The 24,527-nt window shown below is 41.9% G+C and overlaps 1 protein-coding gene across 1 annotated transcript in view; it reads left to right on the top strand.

Moving 5' to 3' along the window:
- Nucleotides 1-4,136, top strand: part of LOC124775289 (sterol O-acyltransferase 2-like) — a 176,065-nt gene extending 171,929 nt beyond the window's left edge. Inside the window, exon 9 of the mRNA XM_047250127.1 lies at nt 3,931-4,136. Coding sequence (XP_047106083.1) covers nt 3,931-4,136 — 206 coding nt within the window. The remainder of the gene's footprint in view (nt 1-3,930) is intronic.
- Nucleotides 4,137-24,527: the final 20,391 nt, after the last annotated feature.

Below are 24,527 nucleotides of genomic sequence, written 5' to 3'. Positions count from 1 at the left end.
GTTTAGTTCCCATATAAAGTATCCTATTGGAGGATAGTCCTATTTATAAGAAAAGCTAATCAATAGTGTTACCCTTTTTACAGGATTTGACCGTATGTCGTGTCTAATGGATAAGTAAATCAAACTATTCACTTCTTTTCCTAAGACGTTACCCAGCAGTTAGAAACGCAGTATGAATAATACATACATCAGAAAAAGTTTTGCATCACCCCGTTTCTCAGAATTGCTGAAGATAGACGTTGACTGTGGATATTGTATCACACAGACAGTCCCTTTAACTGTTCAGAGGTCACTAAACCCGCCCAAAGATGTAAACAACCATGATTGAGCAGCGCCTATGAGACGGAGGGGGTCCGACAGCCAATCGCCACAGTCATTCCACCAGGAATGAGGTACACGGCTCGTATTGTCTGTAGTTCAACCATTCCTAGACGGTCAATACCGTGGTTGCGATCGTGTCCCCATTGTTACTTTGTGCCAGGAAGGGCTCCCAACAAGGGAACTGTCCAGGCGTCTCGCAGTGAACCAAAGCGATGTTGTTCGGACATGGAGGAGATAGAGATACAGAGAGACAGGAACTGTCAATGACATGCCTCGCTCAGGCCGCCCAAGGGCTACTACTGCAGTGGAAGACCGCTACCTGCGGATTATGGCTCTGAGGAACCCTGACAACAACGCCACCATGTTGAATAATGCTTTTCGTGCAGCCACAGGACGTCGTGTTAAGACTCAAAGTGCGCGCAATGGGCTGCATGATGCGCAACTTCACTCCCGACGTCCATGGTGAAGTCCACCTTTGCAAGCACGATACCATGCACCGCGGTACAGATGGGCCTAACAACATGCCGAGTGGACCGCTCAGCATTGGCATCACGTTCTCTTCACCGATGAGCGTCGCCTATGCCTTCAACCAGACAATAGTCGGAGACGTATTTGGAGGCAACCCGTCAGGCTGAACACCTTAGACACACTGTCCTGCGAGTGCATCAAGGTGGAGGTCCCTGATGTTTTGGGGTGGCATTATGTGGGGCTGACGTAAGCCGCCGGTGGTCATGGAAGGCGACGTAACGGCTGTACGATACGTGAATACCATCCTCCGAACGATAGTGCAATCATATCGGCAGCATGTTGGCGAAGCATTCGTCTTCGTGGGGGACAATTCATGCCCCCATCTTGCACAACTTGTGAATGACTTCCTTCAGGATAATGACATCGCTCGAGTGGCCAGCATGTTCTCCAGACATCAACCCTATCGAACAAGCCTGGGATAGATTGAAAAGGGCTATTAATGGACGACGTGACCCACCAACCACTCTGAAAGATCTACGCCGAATCGCCGTTGAGGAGTGGGACAATCTGGAGCAACAGTGCTTTGATAAAATTGTAGATAGTATGCCACGACGAATACAGGCATGCACCAGTGCAAGAGGACGTGGTACTAGGTGTTACAGGTCCAGAAATCTGGACCACCACCTTTGAAGGTCTCGCTATATGGTGGTATAACATGCAATGTGTGGTTTTCATGTGCAATAAAAAGGGCGGAAATGTTTTTGTTGATCTCTCTTCCAATTTTCTGTACAGTTTTCGGAACTCTCGGAACCGATGTGATGCAAAACTTTTTTTGATGTATTATACTGAGGCTATGACAACTCAGTTTCAAGTTCATTCAGTGGTTTAAAACATGTTCTAATCGTCACCAGCCTATCCAGGCAATCAAACACTGAAGTTTTGGAAAAGAAGTAGTATGAATTTTGCCTACTTTCTTGCTATTGTTTAAGTTTCTTCTTCAAATAAACATTACTCCACGTAGACAATGTTGGTGCAGACCCTGGAGTTTCTTTTTGACTACTACACCATTGTACATTACGTTTTAAAAGTGAAAAAAGCCCAGTAGATAAATTCAAGGAAGCTAAAAAAAATTTTGGCCAGGGGGACCTTCAGAAAAGCACTTCCCATAACCCAAAAAACTTGGATACTAAAGCACATTCTTTTTGTACTGAACATTTCACTTCACGAAAACCTCTATCTTACTGGAATTTACTTTCAAAAGCTATTGTTATTTGAACTAACTCTGTATAGGCATTGAACACACTCTAGTAACTTGGGTACAGTCTGATTGAAGTTTATGTAAGCGAACTTCTACTGTAACGCTTTGCAATAGTTAACAAAACACAAAAACAATTTAAATGGTGCCTCATCATATTAACGTGGCAGTTCGTAAGTCGGATTAATGAAACACAAGGAAGGACCGTACATAGGTGTGTGATTAGGATGAAATAACAGGGTGAACCAGTTTCTTTAAAGCTCAAGAATGATTATTAAAACATACTTTATCTCAATGGTTCACGCTGTACAAAAGTAAAATACAAATAATTCTTACTTGGTGGCTGTAGACTTGGGTGTGGCGAACAATTACGACGGCTACATTACCAACAGTACGACCTGCAAGTATCTTTCTGTATGGGCTCAATTTATCTTCTTGGCGTCGTCTAATTTTACATACAGTAGCTCAACAACTAGCAGCTATGCCGTCTTCATCGTAGGCAATTTTGTGCAAATTTGCAGGGAAAGTTTCTTCTGTCCCCAGAGCCACTTTTGTTTGAAACAAAAGCATACCGGCTTTTGTATAACACCTAATTTTTATATTGTTCCTAAGTGTGACCATTTCTTAAATTGTCAAATTTACATGAGCAATTTATACACACAAATATTTTTAAATATAAAGTCATCAGAAAATTAAACATAATAAAAAGTTTACAGAGTATTTTACGTACATTACTCTCATACAATGCAAAGAATTTCAAACTTATGTACATCACACTGTACTTCATATATACAGAAAATATAGTGCCAATATGCGAGAATTTTAAAGCAAAAAATACAAAATTTCAATGAACCATAAACAAATAGTTATACCGGAAGCATAATTGAGCCGCCGCCATCTTGTCTCCATCCCACAGTACAGGTGTCAAGGAACTGTTACCCTGGTAGATGACTGATGACGGATTCGCGTCCTCCCATCGACGTGGTGGTGGTGGTGGTGGTGGTGGTGGTGGTGGTGGTGGTATCGGAATCGGAATTCATCAGACCATGCAACGCTCTGCCACTGCACCAACGTCCAGTGCTGATGGTCACATACCCATCTGAGTCGTAGTTGCAAATGTTGTAGTGTTAACATCGGCAGATATATGAGTCGTTGCCTGCGGAGGCCCATCATTAGGAGTGTGTTTAGTGCACTATGCATTCAGATGCACTTGTACTCTGCCCAGCATTAAAGTCTGTGCCCTGTTTTAGCGGTCTACCCTGTCTACGACGTCAGACATCTGTAATGGGGGGGGGGGGGGGGGGGCTGCCCTACGCTAAAATATCTGGATGTGGTTGCGCCTCGGTGTCGTGCAGTTTTCTAAAGGCTCATGCCTAGCCTCAGGGCCATCGCAATCTGCCCTGGGTCAAACTTGCCTGTTCTACACATATGCAGCTATTCGTTGATACTACGTGCGCTGCGCATGTGTCCGACAAACAGTCGCTCTTCACCAGATGATGGTGCTGCTATTGCCTTGCACGGGTTTCTATCGATAGGCCTAGAAACTTCCTAACACAGTATTAGCCCGATGTGCCGGCCGGAGTGGCCGTGCGGTTCTAGGCGCTGCAGTCTGGAACCAAGCGACCGCTACGGTCGCAGGTTCGAATCCTGCCTCGGGCATGGTTGTGTGTGATGTCCTTAAGTTAGTTAGGTTTAAGTGGTCCTAAGTTCTAGGGGACTGATGACCTCAGAAGTTAAGTCGCATAGTGCTCAGAGCTATTTGAACCATTAGCACGATGTCTCTTGTGGGCGACTTATTTTGTTTTCCAGTCTACTTACTCTCTACACTTACCTTGCAGCCTTGCGGTGAACTGTCGCGCTAGAATGGCTTTGGTTGTGTGCCGCAGTGGGTCTGGTGTTGGTGACGCACGACCAGCTGAGGGGCGGCAACGTGATGCTGTGGCTGCAGCTGATGGTGGGCACCGGGCTGCTGGTCAGCGCCCACCTCATGGAGTGGGAGGCCCGACGGCGCTGCCCTCCCGCCGTCGTGAGTACCCTCAGCTACATGGCACATACTGTCACACACTTGCATATTAATGTTCATGTTTGTTAAACGTCAGCTTCACCGTCTATCTGCGCAAGACATAGTTTCTACGTATGATATAACTGCCAAATGAACTGTTGGCGCAAGAGTTTGCAACGTGCAAGATCCTTTATCATTTAGCTACAATATAGATCAGCAACTGGAAGCAGTTAATTCCGTAAATTATCTGGGAGTAGCCATTAGGAGTGATCTACAATGGAATGACCATATAAAATAAATCGTCGGTAAAGCAGGTGCCAGCCTGAGATTCATTGGAAGAATCCTAAGGCATCGCAATCCGAAAACGAAGTAGGTTACAGTACACTTGCTCGCCCACTGCTTGAATACTGCTCACCGGTGTGGGATCCGTACTAGATAGGGTTGATAGAAGAGAGAGAGAAGATCCAAAGGAGAGCAGTGCGCTTCGTTACAGGATCATTTAGTAATCGAGAAAGAGTTACGGAGATGACAGACTCCAGTGGAAGAGTCTGCAAGAGAGATGCTCAGTAGCTCGGTACGGGCTTTTGTTGAAGTTTCGAGAACATACCTTTACCGAGGAGTCAAGCAGCATATTGCTCCCTCCTATGTATATCTCGCGAAGAAACCATTAGGATAAAATCAGAGGTTAGAACCCACATAGAGGCGTACAGACAATCTTTCTTTCCACGAACAACACAAGAGTGGAATAGAAGGGAGAACCGATAGAGGTATTCAAGGTACCCACCGCCACACAACGTCAGGTGGCTTGCGGAGTATAGATGTAGATGTAGCACCTTTTCCCAAGCACTGAATTCCGTAGGCTTTCTATTCAGACATCATCTATCTTCTACATGTGAAGCAGTTTCTTCCTGAGAGTGCGAAAGAGGTGCTATTCCATCTGCAGTTTGGTGGAGAGCTATGGATGGTTGCCTCATTCATTTCTTGTTGATCCTTTGTGGAAAAATGAAGAAATAAACGAAGACCCACAGTTTGATGAGTTAAATAATGAAACACTGTAACAGTTGCTTATGTTTTCATGCTTAGCGCAATGCGTAACCAGAATTTCTCTTTTAGAGTGATTCTGCATACATTAATACGTTTGGTGACGTCTGAGTTTTTGTTTCCTGCCTCTCTTGTATTGTAGATTTTTGTAAAGTTACACTGCAACACAGAAATTGGACAAAATGAATACTGCTAGCTGCTGCATAGCAGAGACTAGCAGGAGTTTTCAATTTAGATGCACTCAACGCATCACCTGTTACTCACATAACGAATTTGCAGAATCAGCAATAGCAAAACCCACAAACGCTGGAACCCATTGGGAAACAGAGATGGTAAGATACTCTGCGTCCAAAAATCACGTACAATACATTAAATGGATGAGCTTGAGGTTTTTGTAAACCAAAAAAAAGGAAGGAAAAAAATTATCAAAGACTAACTAGGTAGTGAGCCACTTGGCCATCTTCAGTTTTTTCCTGTATGTGATAACTGTAGAAATTTTCATATATATGTATATTTCCACGTACATGGAAAAATATAACTGGTAATTCAGTACTCAATAGTGCTAAAAACTTATCGGTGACATTTTAATATTTATAATGTAATCCAAAAACACTGTAATACCTCTGTGTACAAACTCTTTGTGAAACCATACTGTCATATCTCTATAGCATGTTTAGATTACAAAAAAACAGTGTGATACTAATGTCCGTGACATGATTTGCAATGGAGGAGGCACAATACCTATAACTAGACAAACAAAAATACCGTATCTAACATTAGAGTATAAAAACACTGCAGGATCCAGTTTGTCCGACTTTTCTAATTGCAGTATAGCCTCAGAGAGACATCTAGAGTCAAAGGAGAAAATCACACTTGCAAACCTCATAAAAAATATTCATGTAAACAAATGGACTTGAATGTGAGAATAAATTCTCGAAACGTATTGTGCTAAGCATGAAAAAATAACTGGTGCAGTTTTTCATAATTTAAATCATAAATGACGCAGCTGCAGGCTTTCCTAAAACGTCGATTATCATGAGCGAAATTAACATTCGTTCTGAGATAGAAATTATTTTCACTTTGTTTGGCGGCGCCAAATTTTAATATACAAATCTAAAGAAATGTAGTCCACTCTTCTTATCTTCATTCTCTTATGCTGTATGGCATTATATTTTGGGGTAACTCTTCCCAATCTCAAAGGATATTTTTAGCTCAGAAACGAGCAGTTCAGCTGATGAGTGGTGTAAGTTCGAGAACCTCTTGTCGATCCCTTGTTCACTAGTGTGGGTATTCTGACATTGGCCTCTCAATATACATAGTCTTTAATGTCGTTTCTTGTTTACAATATCAGCTTATTCCCAGGAATTAGCAGATTTCACTCAGTTAATGCTAGGCAGAAATCCAATATGCATTTGGATTGCACTTCTTTGACTCATGTGGAGAAAAGTGTGCAGTATACTGCTGCATCCACTTTCAGTAAACTACCACAAGAACTCAAAAATCTCAGCAGTAATCCATTCGCTTTCAAATCGAAACTGAAGACTTTCCTCATGGATCACTCCTTCTATACTGTCGAGCTGATCCTCGAAAAATTAAACTGATTCCTATGTTACATTGTTGATTGCGTTTACTTAAACTTATGGCTTGTCTTTCTTTGGGCTCATTAACATTTTATCTTTTATTACTTTTATGTTGTAATTTCATGTATTGACAAATTCCATGACCTAGGAGATTCTCCTGTTTGGTCCTACGGAACTCGACGTGTAAATAAAAAAAAAAAATACAGATTGCACCACACTGGTTCGCCGTCGCCATCATAAGCCAATTTACTTGATGTGGCTTCTTTGTGTCGGCGTGCAGCATAGGTTCCCAACAGGTTCCTCCGCTTCTGCCGATCTTGAGCTTCCCGTTCCCAGTCCAGGTCAGCTGTCTTTCTCAAGTCTCTGTACTGTCTGTCCAGCGGGCTTCCCTTCAATCTTCAGCGGTTAACTGGGGGCCACTCCAATACTTATAAGCGGAACCATAGGTTATTTCATCTCTTTATCGGAACCCGGCTTCACTTCGTTTTCCTATTCAGTTTAGACACTGTGATTTCTAGAACTGCTGGGAATAGTTTCGTGGATAATCACCTTATTTTACACACTTTTGAACAGAAAAATCATTGGTTTCTTCAACTCATTTTTCTTGTGTTACAGCCTCAAACACAACTTGTTGATTAATCGAATCGAATGCCTTTTCAAGACAAAGAGCTAGATGGGACTCACTTGTACTGTTGTTTCACCTAGAGTGAGTATATGGTCAATTGCACTTAATCCTGTGCGGAAATTGGCTTGCACTGTTGGCTGAGCCATGTCAAGTGCAGTGCTCAATCTGGAGTTCGAATTCTAATTTAAAAAATGTAGTGTGTGGACAGAAGGCTGACGGAGTAATAGTTCTTTGTATCTTGTTATTACCTTCCTTACGTATTGGGCTTATTTTGGCTTAACTCAAATCTCTTGGGAATGTACCATTGTACAAACAACTCGAAAATATTTTAGTTAAATGCTTCCTAGATTACTAATCCATTAGCTTTAAAGTATCGACTGAGATGTCATCACTGGTCACTGCCTGGAGTAGTTCTTTTTCTCGTCTCCTCTATTAATTACATTCGAACTTCATCAAATAAAACTATTTCGATAATTTTATTTGTAGTACTATCATCGCTCTTGTATCCTCAACGTTCTATCTCAGAACGTTAATTTTCTTTTTCACGCACTCTCACGTCATTCGTTGTCGTCCTTGCCCCCTGCTAAAGTTCGACTCACACTCTGTTTTCTCTTCAGGGATAACACTCCGGCGTCCACTTCTGCCAGCTACATCCACCTGCGTCACGCGCCTTGCTTTAGTGGGGGTTGTCACAGGGTAAGGTTCACCATTAGTTTGCCAGGTTGTGTGCTTCATTGCGATCCTTCTCAAGCCAGTTTAAAGAAACTACATGATTCAAAAAATCCGCTTCCATCACAGGTCGAATAGTTTGCAATAAAAAGTAGGAATCGCTAGCTTTCCATTTTTATTTTTTTCTTCTTGGGGTGCATATTACGTTAAATATTTATACATATGAAATTTAGTTAACATACTGAATTACTGTGTAATCTTGAGAGGAAAGCTACATCTAAATTCAAGAAAATGGATTACATGTAGTTCAGCTCGTATTTAGAGAATGTAATGCTCATAACGTGCCTCACATTTTATAAAATGTTTGATTTACCTAATGAGGTTTTGGCACGTGATAGCCTGCAAACAATTATTTTGCCATATGGTTAACATGAGAAACTTTCTCAACATGTGAGAAGCTACAGAGTTTTTCTATATAATAAAGTAATTTTTAAGGATCATAGATACTTGCTGTAGTTGAAATTGAGTGGGATCTTGAAAGTGCGTTATTCAAGGAGCAACTGGGGGCAAGGGAAGTCAGTAGTTCTTGAAAAAGCACGTTTTTGTAAAAAAAATGTTCAAATTGTAAAACCCACAATAATTCTCGTAAAAAAAATTGTCAATAACACTTACAAATTACATAATTGTCTAGAAAAAACGGCCAGTATCCCATACGTTGTGGTAGGTAAACCAGTCTCACTTATTAACCATACAGCGAAGTACAATTCCTCTTTGCATGATATGATGGTAGAAAACGCGTTTAAAAATCTCAAACCATTTATGAGATATGTCACGAATATTTCATTCTGGCTTTACCGTCTGCACGCACGAGTTTGAGTACACTATATGCATTCCATTTTCATGAAACTGAAGATAGCTACATCTCCTCAAAATATTATATAATTATTCAATATGGTAACTGTATTTCATGTGCAGAAATGACCTAACATGCATAAAACAAACTCTTAGTGACTTATTTTCCATTGCCGTCACTGGACAGGCGACTTTAAAGTAAAATGTCTCCCAAGAATGGGAATACACACAACGAATGTACCAGTGCAGGCTATACACTTACGCTTGATGGCGTAAGGAAGTTTGGGTCTGGCTGTGGGGCATCCTGAAATAGCTCATGATAAGGCGACTGCTCGAGATAAGAGGGAAATCCGGGTTGAGTGTGCCCTGCTCTGGCAAAAATTTTGGTTGCCATTCCATTATATAGCTGACGGTTGCTCATATTCGCAACTTTAAATAAATTTCATGTAAATAGAACTGGCAAATAGTTAGCACACTTTCAAAATCTTGTTCTTGTGAAATACTAATAGTTCTTTATTTACTCGAAGTAATCAGTACTATCGGCAAGGGAGCGCAGGTTGATGACCTACTTGTATATTTAGAGAGGCCTTTTTACACCGTTCCTCAAGAGGCGATTTATCAAAAGGGAACCTATGGTGTGTCGTGCGATTGCATTCGTAATATCCTATCGGAGAGGAGACAGTTCACAGTAACTGATAGAAAGTAATTGAGTAAAACAGAAGTGATATCTAGCGTTCGTAATAGACGTAAACGATTGTGAAGACAATGTGAACAGCCGTCTTAAATTCTTTCCACTTGATGCGGTAATTTAATGTCTTGTAAACTCATCAGAAGATCAAAACCAGTTGCACAATGATGTTGATAAGAACTGTATGGCGCGAAAATTGGCAGCTGATCCCAAATAATGAAAAGTGTGAGGTTATCAACATGACTGCTGAAAGAACTGCATGAAATTTCGGTTATAGTATAAATCACACAAATCCAAAGGCTTCCATTTCGACTAAATAGCACTGAAAAAGAAACAATTACATAGTAAAGCGAACTAAAGCCTGCGTTTTGTTGCCAAAGTACTAGGGAGAAGGAATAGGTCTGCTAGGGAGACTGCCTACATTACGCTTGTCCGTCCTCAGCTCGAGTATTGCTGTGCGGTATGGGATTCTTACCAGATATTACAGACGTAGTACATCGAAAAAGTCCAAAGGAAGGTATCTTGTTTTGTTATCTTCGCGAACTAGTGGAGACAGTGTCACGGATATGATACGCCAGTTGGGAATCGTTAGAACAAAGGCGTTCTTCGCTGCGGCGGCATCTTTGCACGAAATTTCGAACAGCATCTTTCTCCTCTGTATGCGGAAATTTTTTGACGCCCGCCTTCATATGCTGAAATGATCGTCGTAATACAAGAAGAGAAATCACAGCTCGCACGGAGAGATTTGAGTGTTGGTTTTCCCCGCGTGCTGTTAGAGAGTGGAACTTAGGAGAAACAGTGTGGGTGGTTCGATAAACCCTCCGACAGGCGCTTAAATGTGAATTGCAGAGTCGTCACACAGATGCAGACACCGATTAGAATTCTTGATAAACCAGCAGGGGTAGCATTCGGAAAACCTTTGAAGGTAAACAGCAGCGGGACTACTACAGAAAACTTGAAGAGCGCCCTGAAGGAAAGCCGTAACACGAACCAGCAAGTAAGCTTACGGTGGATACTACTCTGCCTCACATGGGCTGCAAGTACAGGGCGCGGCGTTTAACTCCGTACGAATTTGTTTCAATTTGAATTTCCCGCCATACAGTAGTACGACCGGAGCTCACGATTGGAGTTCTTCAGCCGTAGGCATCTAACAACACTCAGAACCTCAAAGTGGCCGAGATACTACAGACAAGTGGGGAGTACAACTGAAGAGCCGCGATTATCGAAACTCTTCGCGCTGGGCGTTCGCCCACTGAAATACACTCCTGGAAATGGAAAAAAGAACACATTGACGCCGGTGTGTCAGACCCACCATACTTGCTCCGGACACTGCGAGAGGGCTGTACAAGCAATGATCACACGCACGGCACAGCGGACACACCAGGAACCGCGGTATTGGCCGTCGAATGGCGCTAGCTGCGCAGCATTTGTGCACCGCCGCCGTCAGTGTCAGCCAGTTTGCCGTGGCATACGGAGCTCCATCGCAGTCTTTAACACTGGTAGCATGCCGCGACAGCGTGGACGTGAACCGTATGTGCCGTTGACGGACTTTGAGCGAGGGCGTATAGTGGGCATGCGGGAGGCCGGGTGGACGTACCGCCGAATTGCTCAACACGTGGGGCGTGAGGTCTCCACAGTACATCGATGTTGTCGCCAGTGGTCGGCGGAAGATGCACGTGCCCGTCGATCTGGGACCGGACCGCAGCGACGCACGGATGCACGCCAAGACCGTAGGATCCTACGCAGTGCCGTAGGGGACCGCACCGCCACTTCCCAGCAAATTAGGGACACTGTTGCTCCTGGGGTATCGGCGAGGACCATTCGCAACCGTCTCCATGAAGCTGGGCTACGGTCCCGCACACCGTTAGGCCGTCTTCCGCTCACGCCCCAACATCGTGCAGCCCGCCTCCAGTGGTGTCGCGACAGGCGTGAATGGAGGGACGAATGGAGACGTGTCGTCTTCAGCGATGAGAGTCGCTTCTGCCTTGGTGCCAATGATGGTCGTATGCGTGTTTGGCGCCGTGCAGGTGAGCGCCACAATCAGGACTGCATACGACCGAGGCACACAGGGCCAACACCCGGCATCATGGTGTGGGGAACGATCTCCTACACTGGCCATACACCACTGGTGATCGTCGAGGGGACACTGAATAGTGCACGGTACATCCAAACCGTCATCGAACCCATCGTTCTACCATTCCTAGACCGGCAAGGGAACTTGCTGTTCCAACAGGACAATGCACGTCCGCATGTATCCCGTGCCACCCAACGTGCTCTAGAAGGTGTAAGTCAACTACCCTGGCCAGCAAGATCTCCGGATCTGTCCTCCATTGAGCATGTTTGGGACTGGATGAAGCGTCGTCTCACGCGGTCTGCACGTCCAGCACGAACGCTGGTCCAACTGAGGCGCCAGGTGGAAATGGCATGGCAAGCCGTTCCACAGGACTACATCCAGCATCTCTACGATCGTCTCCATGGAAGAATAGCAGCCTGCATTGCTGCGAAAGGTGGATATACACTGTACTAGTGCAGACATTGTGCATGCTCTGTTGCCTGTGTCTATGTGCCTGTGGTTCTGTCAGTGTGATCATGTGATGTATCTGACCCCAGGAATGTGTCAATAAAGTTTCCCCTTCCTGGGACAATGAATTCACAGTGTTCTTATTTCAATTTCCAGGAGTGTAGTTAGATTTTTAGGGTACCTGCGATCGGTTGTCGGCTATATTGTAGCCACGTATAACGCTTCGGAGAAGCCTGGGGTTCACGTCTTAGGTGTTGTGTCCAGTGAGGATGATTTCATGCCACCACATTTCTTTGAAGAGGGACAAACCGTCACAAACGAAGTTTATCTGGAAGTTTCGACGAATGTCGTGAAACCGTGGATGGTAACTGTGGTCTCGGGGAGACAATGTCTTTAAACGGAACGGTGCACCGGCTCATACGATCCATTTACTCCAAAGCTGGCTTCGGAGTTCTGGTCAAAGGAGTTCTGGCCCCCCGAATAGCCCGGATTTGAACCCCCTCGACTAGTATCTTCGGAGAGTGGTAGAGTGAGTTACCAATAGACTAGGCACCCTAATGTCGCATCTCTAGGCACCGCCATCCAAGCAACATTCACGAATATGGACAGCGCTGTTTTAAAGAGTGCGTGCGATCGCTTCAAGACAAGATTGGAGACGATCACTGCGACTGAAGGGGGTTACATCGAGTAATGTTACTCTTGAAAGATACCACTATTTATATGTAAAGGAATTTTCATTTCTACTTTGTTTTATTAAATTGGCTTTTAAAAAGTTTTATTTTTCTGGATTTAAGCGCAGAACCCTGTGAGCCTCCAGCAGAAGCTGACAAAACAAAGCGCGCCTTTCACGTCATCGACTGAAGAGTGCAGTACTGTTCTTTTGCTTTACTGTGCTTTCACAATAAAACAGCTACATCAAAATGGTATACGTATAAATTTAAATGATACGTAATTGTAAACGATTTCTGTAAATTAAGAATGTGCTTTGACTTTCAGAGGGTACGGTAGGATAGGGAATTAAGCAAACGGCCGATACTTTCGTTATGTTGTTATGAAAAGACTCACAAATTGGCTGTACATGCTTTACACCTATTTTCGCCAGCTGCGACATAGTCGCTTGTATAAACGGTGATCCAATACTGTCAAATGTTTTTTATTCCAGTCTTTGATCACAAAATCAATTCTTTTGACGATGACCGATTTCAGTCAGTAATGACCTTCCTCAGAGTTTTTTATACACCATATCCTAAAGTGATGATTTGACGATGCTATTACGGCCTTACCACTTTAGGACATGGTGTAAACAAAGATCTGAGGATGGTCATTACTGACTGAAACCGGTCATCGTCAAAAGAATTCATATTGCGATCAAAGACTGGAATAAAAAACACTTTATACCTATCTTCGCTGTTTACGAGAGCCTGAGAACTATTTCTGCTGTATCGAGAAAGCGATGAAGAACATAATGACCATAACTTAGTCTAAAAGTTCACATTACTATTTGTGCTCACTGAAAGAAAATGTTCCTAATAGCTATTTACTCAGTGGAATCAGGAACTATGACGGTAAATAAGTTTTGAGTTGTAACTGATGTACTCTATAAAAGTTCACATTCACAAAATATGTCCTGGTTTTCTATCTAATACACTTACCTGAAACAGCAGTATTACCACTTTAGTAGCGGCCTCTACGAGAAGTTCCAAGTAAAACGGTATATCGCCCTGACTTCTAACCAGCAAAAGTTAACTGCTCGCCTATAATTGGAAAATAATCTCGCATATGCCTTGCAATTTTGTTAACATTGCGTGTGGCACTCAAACAGTTACTTCCGTAAAATCTAAGCGATGCAGGACCGTGTTCAGTCCTCGTGAGTTCACTTTCTACTTCTTCCAAAACGCCTTGAAGTCTGCCCAGCTCTGACGTCGTCCGAGGCAGCACGCACGCAGGCGTTTGACTGGCGCGAACCGATTGATATCTCGTTATGAAGTCCCTCTTCTTAACCGGCTCTCTGGTTATATTTATATACTGGCATGGCTAACCGTCAACCGGAACATCTGCTGTCAACTGCCCTAGACACAGGTAGCAGCATCTAAATGGCCCCTTTCTTGGACACGTATTATTAGCTCCGTCGTTTAACAATTTACAATCTTCTTAGTTTTTATGTAAATTGAGTTAAGTTTGCGTTAGTTATTGACATTTTTTAGCTCGACTGCATTTAAATTATGGCAGCTAGAATTTTTAGAACGGAACTGAAAGAACATGACCTCTGAACTGCCTCTTAAAGATTCCTTCTAGTCATTGTCATTTACAATACAGCCTTGAACCTTAGCACAGCTGTGTTATTGCTTAAATGTATTAGTGTTGTGATTAGGACTTTGTATTACAGGCACAAATGACAATATAACAGGAATAAGGACTTTCTCATTCCAAATGTTTGTTTGTAAATAACTAGAAAACTAATAGAGGTAGCTTACGATATTACATGGTAATGTTTTTATATGAAACTGAGGCTACATACGAATTTTTTACGTTTCTCAGTCTAATATTTGGTTCCTTAAATTTTTCGTAAAAATGGCGATTTTGACGAAAATATTGCTCCGATCAAGTTGAGACTTGACTTTTAATTGTGATACACATTTGCATGTTGTGAACAATTTTTAATTTTATAGTTATATTATTCAGTGCCACTTCCACACATAGCCGTTCCTGGATAAGTCTATATTCGTATGCATTACGTACTTCCCGTACGGGGGAAGACATATCAACTGAAACTCGCTGCCTGATATTGGTGGATGAATACGTCTAAAGAAAAATGACGCAAAGTTCATTCAAATATGCACACACGTCCGAAAGAACGGGGCATCGTATTTTTTTACAACACAGGCACTGTAATATCGTATCGATATCTCGCAATCATCTTCTAGGTGGTCTTTCATGTTTTCTTCGCTCAGGTGGTGTCAATTCATAGCGTCTCTTTGGTCATCGGTTACCGTTTGTTGGATGTGCTCATACCACCGCGCGGGATTAGCCGAGCGGCCTAGGGCGCTGCAGTCATGGACTGTGAGGCTGGTCCCAGCGGAGGTTCGAGTCCCCCCTCGGGCATGGGTGTGTGTGTTTGTTCTTAGGCTAATTTAGGTTAAGTAGTGTGTAACCTTAGGGATTGAATACCTTAGCAGTTAAGTCCCATAAGATTCACACACATTTGAACATTTTTTTGTGCTCATACCAAGTCAATATTTCGCTACATATGGAATCGAGAATGTATTTTCTCAGTTTTTTCATTTCTGACTTACTCGTCTGTAGATGAGACAACTTCTTCAATAAAAAGTCACGTCGAGGGACATCAGTTTTTCTGTCCTTTTTGGTTAGCTCCATATTTCAGGAAAACGATCTACAGCTGACAGAATGACCTTCGTTTTCTTTCTAATTTTGACACTTCATAGCCGACACATGGCCAATTACTCTTTTCCTTGTCAAATTTTGTGATGCCTTGTGTGCCTCTTCTCTAGCCTGTAAAAATGACTCAGGTACTTAAATGTTCAGAGATTTTTAATTTTACATAATCGTACCAGCCGCCTTGTCCTTCACTCATTAGTATGCAATTTTTTTTTGTCAGTCAGTCTGTGTTTAGGGTATTCTCCATACAGTTTCTGTAAATGTAATTGCAGTCGTGTTTGTCTCCCGCTATCAGGACCTGGCCGTCAGCGAAGAGTTAAGCGAAGAGTATTTCTTGTCATGCAGGAATTCCCGTTCGCATCATTTTCGCTTCCACTTTGCAAAACGTCTCGCCTAATCACCTTTATCTGAGACCCTTCTTTACGAAGAGGTCTTGGGAATATTAGTTACCTACCATAGTATTGGAACACACATCTGTCGAATTGCTTCAATATATCTACTGCCGATGCCAAAATATTCAATTGCTAATCACAGCGTACTTAATGATACTGTATCGTATGCCTTCTGCAGATCAATAAGTGAAGCAACATTCACATTTATAGCCTCATTTCAATGAGGTGTCAAAATATGCCATTTGTGCATAAGCGTCCAACCTATTTTTCCACCTCAGTTTGTTATTTTTGCTTCTGTTTGATGCTTTATTGCTTTACCGCACAATCTGGCTGTTGTACTAACAACTTTAATTCGTCTATAGTGTGCAAAAACGAGTTTTGAAATAAGTTATGTATTACACAAATGAGAGAATTCATTTTGGGGCTTTAATGCCGATAGAATCAAACCTTGAGTATTTTTGAAGTGCCATGGAAAAGCCCATATGCTTATGCCTAGAACTGCGTTAGGAGTAGAAAAACCTATCAGAACTTAGGGGAGCACCAGTTTTGGTGTAATACTGTATACTGAGGAAAAGTTCCATTCCCAGATCCCTATAATGAAATTACCTTGATAGTAGTAATTAATTTTAAATGACAATTAAGAGATAAGAGAGTAATAAACCAAAATAATGAATATTGTAATAAAATTTCCTAGCTGCTTGAGTTAGTATTTAGTTTTATATTTTTGTCATATTAAAAGTTTTTTTTTATATCAAAGGCTAGAGAGAAAATTTTGAAGTAGTGTGTTGCTTAATTCTGGGTAATGAGCCACTTTAAATTAAACAGGAAGTGTACTTTCAGCAGCACATTCCAGTCCTTATTGCAAGTTGATGGCAAAATGTATTAATTTAGGAATATTTTGATATTACATGTAGATATTGTCACCCATAGTCACAAATGTCATTTTGTGAGTTCGTCCCTAAATGCTGCTTGTAATTCGAAATGCATCTTCCAGTAAAGTCTTCTGTGGCCGAAGACTTTCACGTTCCACCGAGAGCATTATTGCAAATAATTGTTTCAGGATTCATCTTGGGATTTCTACATTCCCCGGTCATGGTTCTGCTTTTCGTCATTGGAGGGCATCTGAACTGTCAAGCACTAACACTATGGCGATGCCTGCTTATCTGATGGATTTGTACTTCAAATTTGTTTGTTTGATTTAATGCAATGATTTTAATAGAAATGTTTCTAGATAGATGAAACATCTTTTAGCGTTAGAATAATAAATAAAATTTACCATATCACTAAAATATGACTAATTTGTCTCTTTTTCGTCTTGGTTCATTGGCTTCATTGTGTCAAGTACTTCGTTGTACCATGTCTCCATCAGGTGCGACGAACTGCTCTTGCGACAGCAAGTCATCGTCATACCGAGGGATGCATGTGTCACCATGAATCTCAGACACTGTCTCACAAGATGTTTTCATCAGGATGAAAGGGTGTTTATTCGGGAAGCTGCCCAAGTGGAAGAAGCTATCCAGCGATTCTGATTGGCGAAGTTGGACAATAATACTACAGCTCCAGCTAGGCTTCAGCAGGAGCTGACTAAATAAGGGAAACTGAATGAAAGAAGTCACAGCTACTCAGTTCTGAGATTCGACCACTACAGTCTGGTGTATCTTCCAGGTCCGAGGTTCGGGTACATGATCGCATTTATATGTGTACATTGTGTCTGCGACCACTGTCTACATCAGCTTCGGTGCTAGAGGTGGGCATTACTATAGTCACCTACCAAGGACTTAACCTCCAGCATCAACCGGCAACTGTCTCAGCTGGGAACCCTCTGCAGACAACTTGGAGCATTCATATCACCAGGTCTCATGCTGGTGCCCACCACCCTAGTGGGATGGACGTTGGAGCATCCTGAGGGACTCTGTCTTCGCTGATCACTGCCCATTGCAGGCATGTGGCTTTGACTTCAGCTTAAGCACGCATTACCACATTTTTGTAGAAAAGTTGTGAAATTTCAGTGGTTGGTTGACTGTCAGTCTACACTGGAGAACTGGAGAAGGTACTAAAACCTAGCCCTTGGTTGGCATTTCCGAATTACGAAAAAGTTTATCTTGTTCTGTGATGTGAGCAACCAAGTTGTAGGATGCATTCTGAGACAGGTAGACGCTGGCAATGAACACATACAACATATGCATCAAGACAATTACATAAATTGGGACAGCATTAATCGCTTACCTAAGATGTTGAACTTAGTATATGGCAGCATTTGCTTTCATTGTTACCCGCAGAGCAGGAAATTCATAGTTACAACAGACAATGCAGCAGTTAAGTGGCTGTAAGGAGTCTCCAAACAGACTGACTCGATGTGCACTGCTTCAAAATCGAATTCACTAAATTTTAATGTTAAAAACCAGCAGGAATCACGGCAGTTTGGATAGGTTGAGCAGGAAAATTGGAGCCATGAAGCAGCTCTGCTGAATCTAGCAGAATGGCAGAAGGTACAGGCCACTAACACAGCCACAATTTGCTATGCACATTGGGCCACCATGTAGAATGACAAAATTTGGGCCCTGCATCATGGTACCTGCAGCAGTGGAAAATGTGTAAAGAGGCCCACAGCTGCATATTAGAAGAACATTGAGAGAAAAGGTAACTGTATCATAAAACAGCTGAAAGAATTTGATGGAAGAGGACATTAACCAAAATATAAAGAACTGTGTCCCATGTACCAACAACAAAAACCACTCCAAACATCAGTGGAGGTGTCAAAGCCATTTTAAATGGTAGGGATACACATTTTGAGTCTATTTAACCAGGAAATGGAGGTTAACTGACATGCATTAAAAATCATAGACCACATTTCAGATTAGGTTATGATGGTTACCGTTTCTAAATCAACAACTGAGTACAGTAGGACAAGAGACGGTAAAAAACTGATTATTGAAGTCTGCTCCACCTGACACAATAATTCCAGATCAGGGCACCAATTTTGTATCAAGTAAGCAGGCAATTATCTCCTCTGCTGCGAATCAATAAGCTAGGATTGAGTCCCTTTCACCCTCAGGTAAACAGGAGAACTGAGTGTAATCACTGCAGTAGTGGTAGAATGTCAAGTGAACAGTTTTGCAGTGACTGGGACCTTTATCAGCCTTATTTAACAGCTGCATACAACTCAAGAGTACACTTTAGTGTTGGGCTGTCATCCTATGAGGTGATATATGCTGGGAAGATGTCACCTTTCAAAGTTATTAAACGTAAAATTGGGAAAAAAATTAGAAATCAATAGGACATTTTTCAAAAACGTTGAATACTGTGTGGAAGATGGTGAATGAGGTAAATACTAGAGCCCATGAGTGGCAAGAAAGATGAGACAAGTTGCTGTGAAGTTACTTCTACAGGATTGACCAGTGGGTCATGCCAGCAGGTCCCTATACACTTAAGGTCATAAACGAAGAAACCATTACATGCTACCAGGATCCATATAAGGTCACAGAGGTGACAGCACATGTGAACGAGTATTCGCAGTAACCAATCCAAATGTCTATTGTCCATGAAGGATGTGTTAAACCTTTTAAGGGTACTCTGTACATGTTATATCGACTGTAGGTGCTATTCCCTACGAAGGCAAAAAGGCAAAGGTAAGAACAGATGGATAGAGACAGAAGTTAATACACAGTATTCACAGGACTCAAATCTTTCATGTGCACTCAAATCTTGCCTGTAAGTATAGAGTTTCATGAGGCATGCAAAACTGATTTGTTGTAAAACATGTTTTGGCTACTTAATTGTCCTAGCTCCATGGAGTTCTTACAGTTTGTTAATTTAGGTGACTTATTTTACATTTTCTGATATAGTTTCTCACAACAGGAATGATTGAAAGTGTAAAATGTAAATCTGATGGCAATACACCTCTTTGCGGAAGGAGTGGTGGATGCACTACAGAATGAACCACTCAAAAAGGTGTGCTGTCCTCCAGGTAGAGTGACGCTGTGTTAACCAGCCACCAATGGACACCAAGGTTAACTTGAGACTCTTAGGGAGTAAGTAATGAGGAATGGATTCCAGAGAAAATATGCACTGGATTGCATCTTGAAGCTTGAGAAAAAGCAGTATTGAAACGGATCCGAATGGAATATCAGGGATTTGAGCTCTCATACGAGCAGTTAAGAGTAGTTGGCTCAAGTGACGCATTTAGCACGACACACTTTGCTGTTTGAAAATAGTGCATGGGTAGGTGCAGGTGGGGAATTACTGAAGACAGTATTTGGAATGGCAGATATTGATGTTATCAGGGAGTTAAATAGCGGATTGGGACAAGAGCAAGAATTACAGAACAGAAACAAGACAGCTAAGGAGTGCCATACCACACAATTCGGAAATACTGGTGCACAGAAAGGTGTGCTGAACAATATCCAGATGATAAGGGAATTAAACTAATGAATTAATAGGATACATGAAGACGGCCAAGATTCAGACGCAATGTAAATCAGATATGAGAATTCCCATAGCAAGACTTATCCAATAACTAGAGGACACATAAGGAGTGACCAGCCGAGCATTTTGATGCATTGGAATCTTAAACAATGATAAAATGTGAAATAGATCAGGTACTAAAGTCTGTGCCAGTTATCAACGGGACAACTATAATGTATCTGTGTTGGCCAGAAAAACGATTAGATGATTCAGACCTAACCTTCTAAAATAACTTGAAACAAGACCACCAGCTTTCGCTGGATGTGCCTCACAAAACAGTCGTTTTGCCACTGAGTGAATGTTAACAGCGTGTTTGACAGTACCACAGTAAACAGCGCAATATGATTGTGACAAAATGTCTCAGTTTCTGGTACCACTGTGGTTTCGATGTAGATTTGTGTAACTTTCATCTGCTTCAAATTGAAAACTGCCAGAACTGTTGAGCTCCCAGTGCGCCACTTGGCAGAGGATTGGACTAAAAAAAAAGTTCAGGATTAAGGTTCAGCGAATGAACTGTAGAGTTCATGCAAAGAATTTGAGCAAGAAGACAAAACTTTTTCTTTTATTCCAATTAGTGAAATGTAAGTTACTTCTTCAGGTGTGTAGAAAGGTCTGTCTGGAGACCTGATTTCTCCGAAGAGGGAGGAATGAGGTCCCATGACCCTGACAGGTGAGATGAACCACACTTCTGTCCGTCAGCAAATTGCCATCATGCAAAGGGAAGTGAGTGTCAGTAGTAGAGCAAAGTTCATACGAGCACTGTTTGCTAGTGCAGGTTGTCTACATCAGGGGCAGGCATGCACTCAGGGGAAAACCTATTGTTCACCTTCGACTGATGGGTACTTAACGTATTGTTCTGCTAGAAGGATCCTTCCTTTTGATTGACAGGTCATTAACCTATCGTCCCTCACCCCCCTCTCACTCCACTCATTCCTGGACATCTCCAACCCACCCACCTCCCCCTCGCTGTTACACCTACACTTCTGATATCGATTTGATTAACTATTTAATTAAACCAAACCCCCTCCCCTACCTCCCCCAGAAAATTGTGCGAGGTTCACATTCCAGCAGGACAACGCAACACACCATTGCTACATCCACTAACCTAAGAAAATAGTGGGAAAAAAATCACTTGGGCTGCCTACTACAACCTGTCATCTGACCACCACCTCTTCCTTGGGAAAGGACTCAGCCTGTGCTGGACAGGATGGATGTAAGTCTTTATCTTGCAGGCAGTCTTTATTTAAACAATTTGAGGTAATACCTCCATCCAGTGTGTCCACCATGAGGCCCAGAGTCAAACAGACCTAGTACACAGTACCGACAACAGAGGGTACTATCGCCCCTCCCATGACGAAATCCGAGATTGTGGTCTGGAGGGGAAAATGGCGGGGAAAGCCTATGCTGGGCTGCAGGGGAAAGGAAGGAGGAGTGTATTTATTTAGGAACAATTTATTTATGAACGGATTTGATATAGTATATTTATTACACGGATACAAAACACTCACCCTGACGTTCTTGAGGTCGCAGTAAATAGTCTACAGACCTGCAAACTACTTGTAAATAATACAGTACAGTGATGTGCGGAGACACAAACAACTCTGGGGCAAACATGTTGCGTAACCCAATGTTCAGCACTGTACTCTGGGTGTCTTAACCTAATGTTCGGCCTTTTGTCGTTACTTAACCTATTGTTCCGATACGTGGTTTTCCATGTCACCCCCATTTCCTGAAACTATTGTGGCGCGTTTCATACCAAATTAAGTAATTAGTTATGTTCTCCCACCATTTTCTGGTACACTTTTCGAATTTCACATGCTTTTGAACGCCATTTCTGGCGCATTCTTCTTTGTCACACCCCCCATTATACTAGTGTACTGCATTTTATATAAAAATTATGCAAAGTAACCTAGTGTTCTGCACTTAACCTGCTGTTCTGCTTCACACCACCCACTCACGCACACCCTTCCCCTAACTATCGTACCGCTAACATGATATAAAAAATTTATGGAAATTAATTAAATCGATAATCTTCACATGTATGGGGTAGTTTTTCTTAATTTGCTGCATCGTATTGGTTGGTGAAATCGATGGAATATAGTTCAAACAAAAGATTGCTAGTAAAAATTACATCCTGCCGTCCCCAACCACTGGACTGCACTCCCAAGAGTCAGGATGCACTGGTGGCCCCCATGAAGTGACGACACAGCTCTCAGCTGCTGAACCCTGCTCAGGTATCACTTCGCCCCCCCCCCCCACCCCCAAGGCTGAAGCAGCGGCATCCCTTTCATACTTGACACCCGAGAAATTCCTGTCGAAATATGTGTTCACCTAGGCACCATTACTGCTGCGATGATGCAGAGCTGCGGGTCCAGCTCCATAGAAATCTATTCCAACGCTTCCTAGAATAGCACAGCCTGCTTTCTCTTCCTTGCAGTCCTAATGGGATAAAAGAGCTGCATCTAGCCATGCTTACCTGCCCAGCGCAGCTGACACATCGCCGCAATGCGCGCGTAGCTACTATCTCATTACAAAGATAACATCGTTAAATGAGAGGAAATATAATAAAATATTTTTTTTTTGTTGCAACACAGTGGGCTCTTCTCAAAATGACTGATAATTTGAATTTTCGTTTTGACTTTTGAATTTAAATCAAATTGCTTTTTGGAAAATTGGTTGTTTAATAAAAGCTAATCCTGAGCAAAATTATTAATCACGTTAATAAATGTAAGACACATTGATACTGAAACACGTTACATTTAAGTTGAAAAATGAAATAAACTTTTTTATATTTTTGCTTCAGCTAAACTTTTCTGCTCAAGCATGAGATCTTTGATTATTATTTGCATTGCCCACACTTGCGCAAGAGAATTATTTCTTACCACTTTTTTGTAATGCATTGTTGTCAGTTGTGGCTCTGGATATCGGCTGTTGAACTGAAAATTAAAATCTTAAAACTACGTATCCTGCTGCCGTGTTTGTCAGCTGTGGAAAATATGCTTATTATAATTTACTGGGGAGAATTATTCGCTTCTGATAATTTTATAAATTAAGATTGCCACATAATGGCGTGCATGGCTGCAGTGGCGGCTGCAATTCTTTTGCTGAAAATTACTTGAAATACAGGTATTTAAAGGAAGCGGACATCAGAGAGGGCTCATCCATTACAAATAAAAATGAATATTAACATCAAACCATTATATTATCAAATTAAGATTACAATTGATCTTACATTCAGCAGCACTTGCCAATATGTCTGATTTCTTGCACCAAAGACAAGAGAGGTAGTGTGTGTACTGATAAAAGAAGACCACTAAACAGTCCTTTTCATCTATATTGTCCATTATTGTCAGAGTGCATCCTTCTTATTCTTTTCACTCGAAAGTCTTAACAGAATTTTAGATGATGATGATGATACATGAGAAAAATTATCTACCGCCTGAGTGGTCAGTATTCACATACAGTATAATATTTAATGTTGAGATAAAATCTCTTGTCCATTTTATTTCTTTTATGTATCACATTAGAGTTTTTTTGCAGTATTTCCACTGGGTACGGCACACTACACACCATCGCAAGCGCATGTAAAGAGTTCAACTGTATTATACTGATGTCACATTGCTATGTAAAATAAGAACAAAGTTGACCTCTCGGAAATTGTATAGTATCCCAGAAATAGTTAATGCTCATTTTTGTAGAAGCTTTAGTGATGTCTCAGCTTGTCTGCATGGAAATTCTTGCTGTAACAGAATCTGTTTACGAAAATAGCGCAGAGTAACGTCGAATGCATTCTTCCTTGCGGTCCTAACTTGGCACCCTCTCCATCACGTGTTACCCTTCCTGCTTTCAACATACGCAAACCTTCTCACCGCTATGTAGAGACTCCTATATCCCAGCACAAAGCATTTTCGTGTGCATTTTCTTTTACTGCTCAGATTTTGAGAAAAAAAACACTGCCATTTTACTGTGATGATCAGGACTGTTTTTATGGACTGTGAGAAAATTTTAGCTTTTGACCAACATTATATCAATAAGTGTGTGCATTTGATTTCTTTGTTATTGTAATTATGAAAAAATTTTTCGAATCTGTATTGGCCACTGCTCAAAACAATTTGTAAAATCTTTTGTGGGGAGCACGGGGGCTATGTAAGTAGGCTATTTAGGTTTTCTTATAGGTAACGCCACGTAGCGCTCTGTATGAAAATCACTGACTGTGCTGTGTGCAGTCTGTGGCTAGTTTGCATTGTTGTCTG

Source organism: Schistocerca piceifrons, chromosome 2 (genome assembly GCF_021461385.2).
Source record: "Schistocerca piceifrons isolate TAMUIC-IGC-003096 chromosome 2, iqSchPice1.1, whole genome shotgun sequence".
NCBI lineage: Eukaryota > Metazoa > Arthropoda > Insecta > Orthoptera > Acrididae > Schistocerca > Schistocerca piceifrons.
This window is presented reverse-complemented; position numbering and strand designations above follow the sequence as displayed.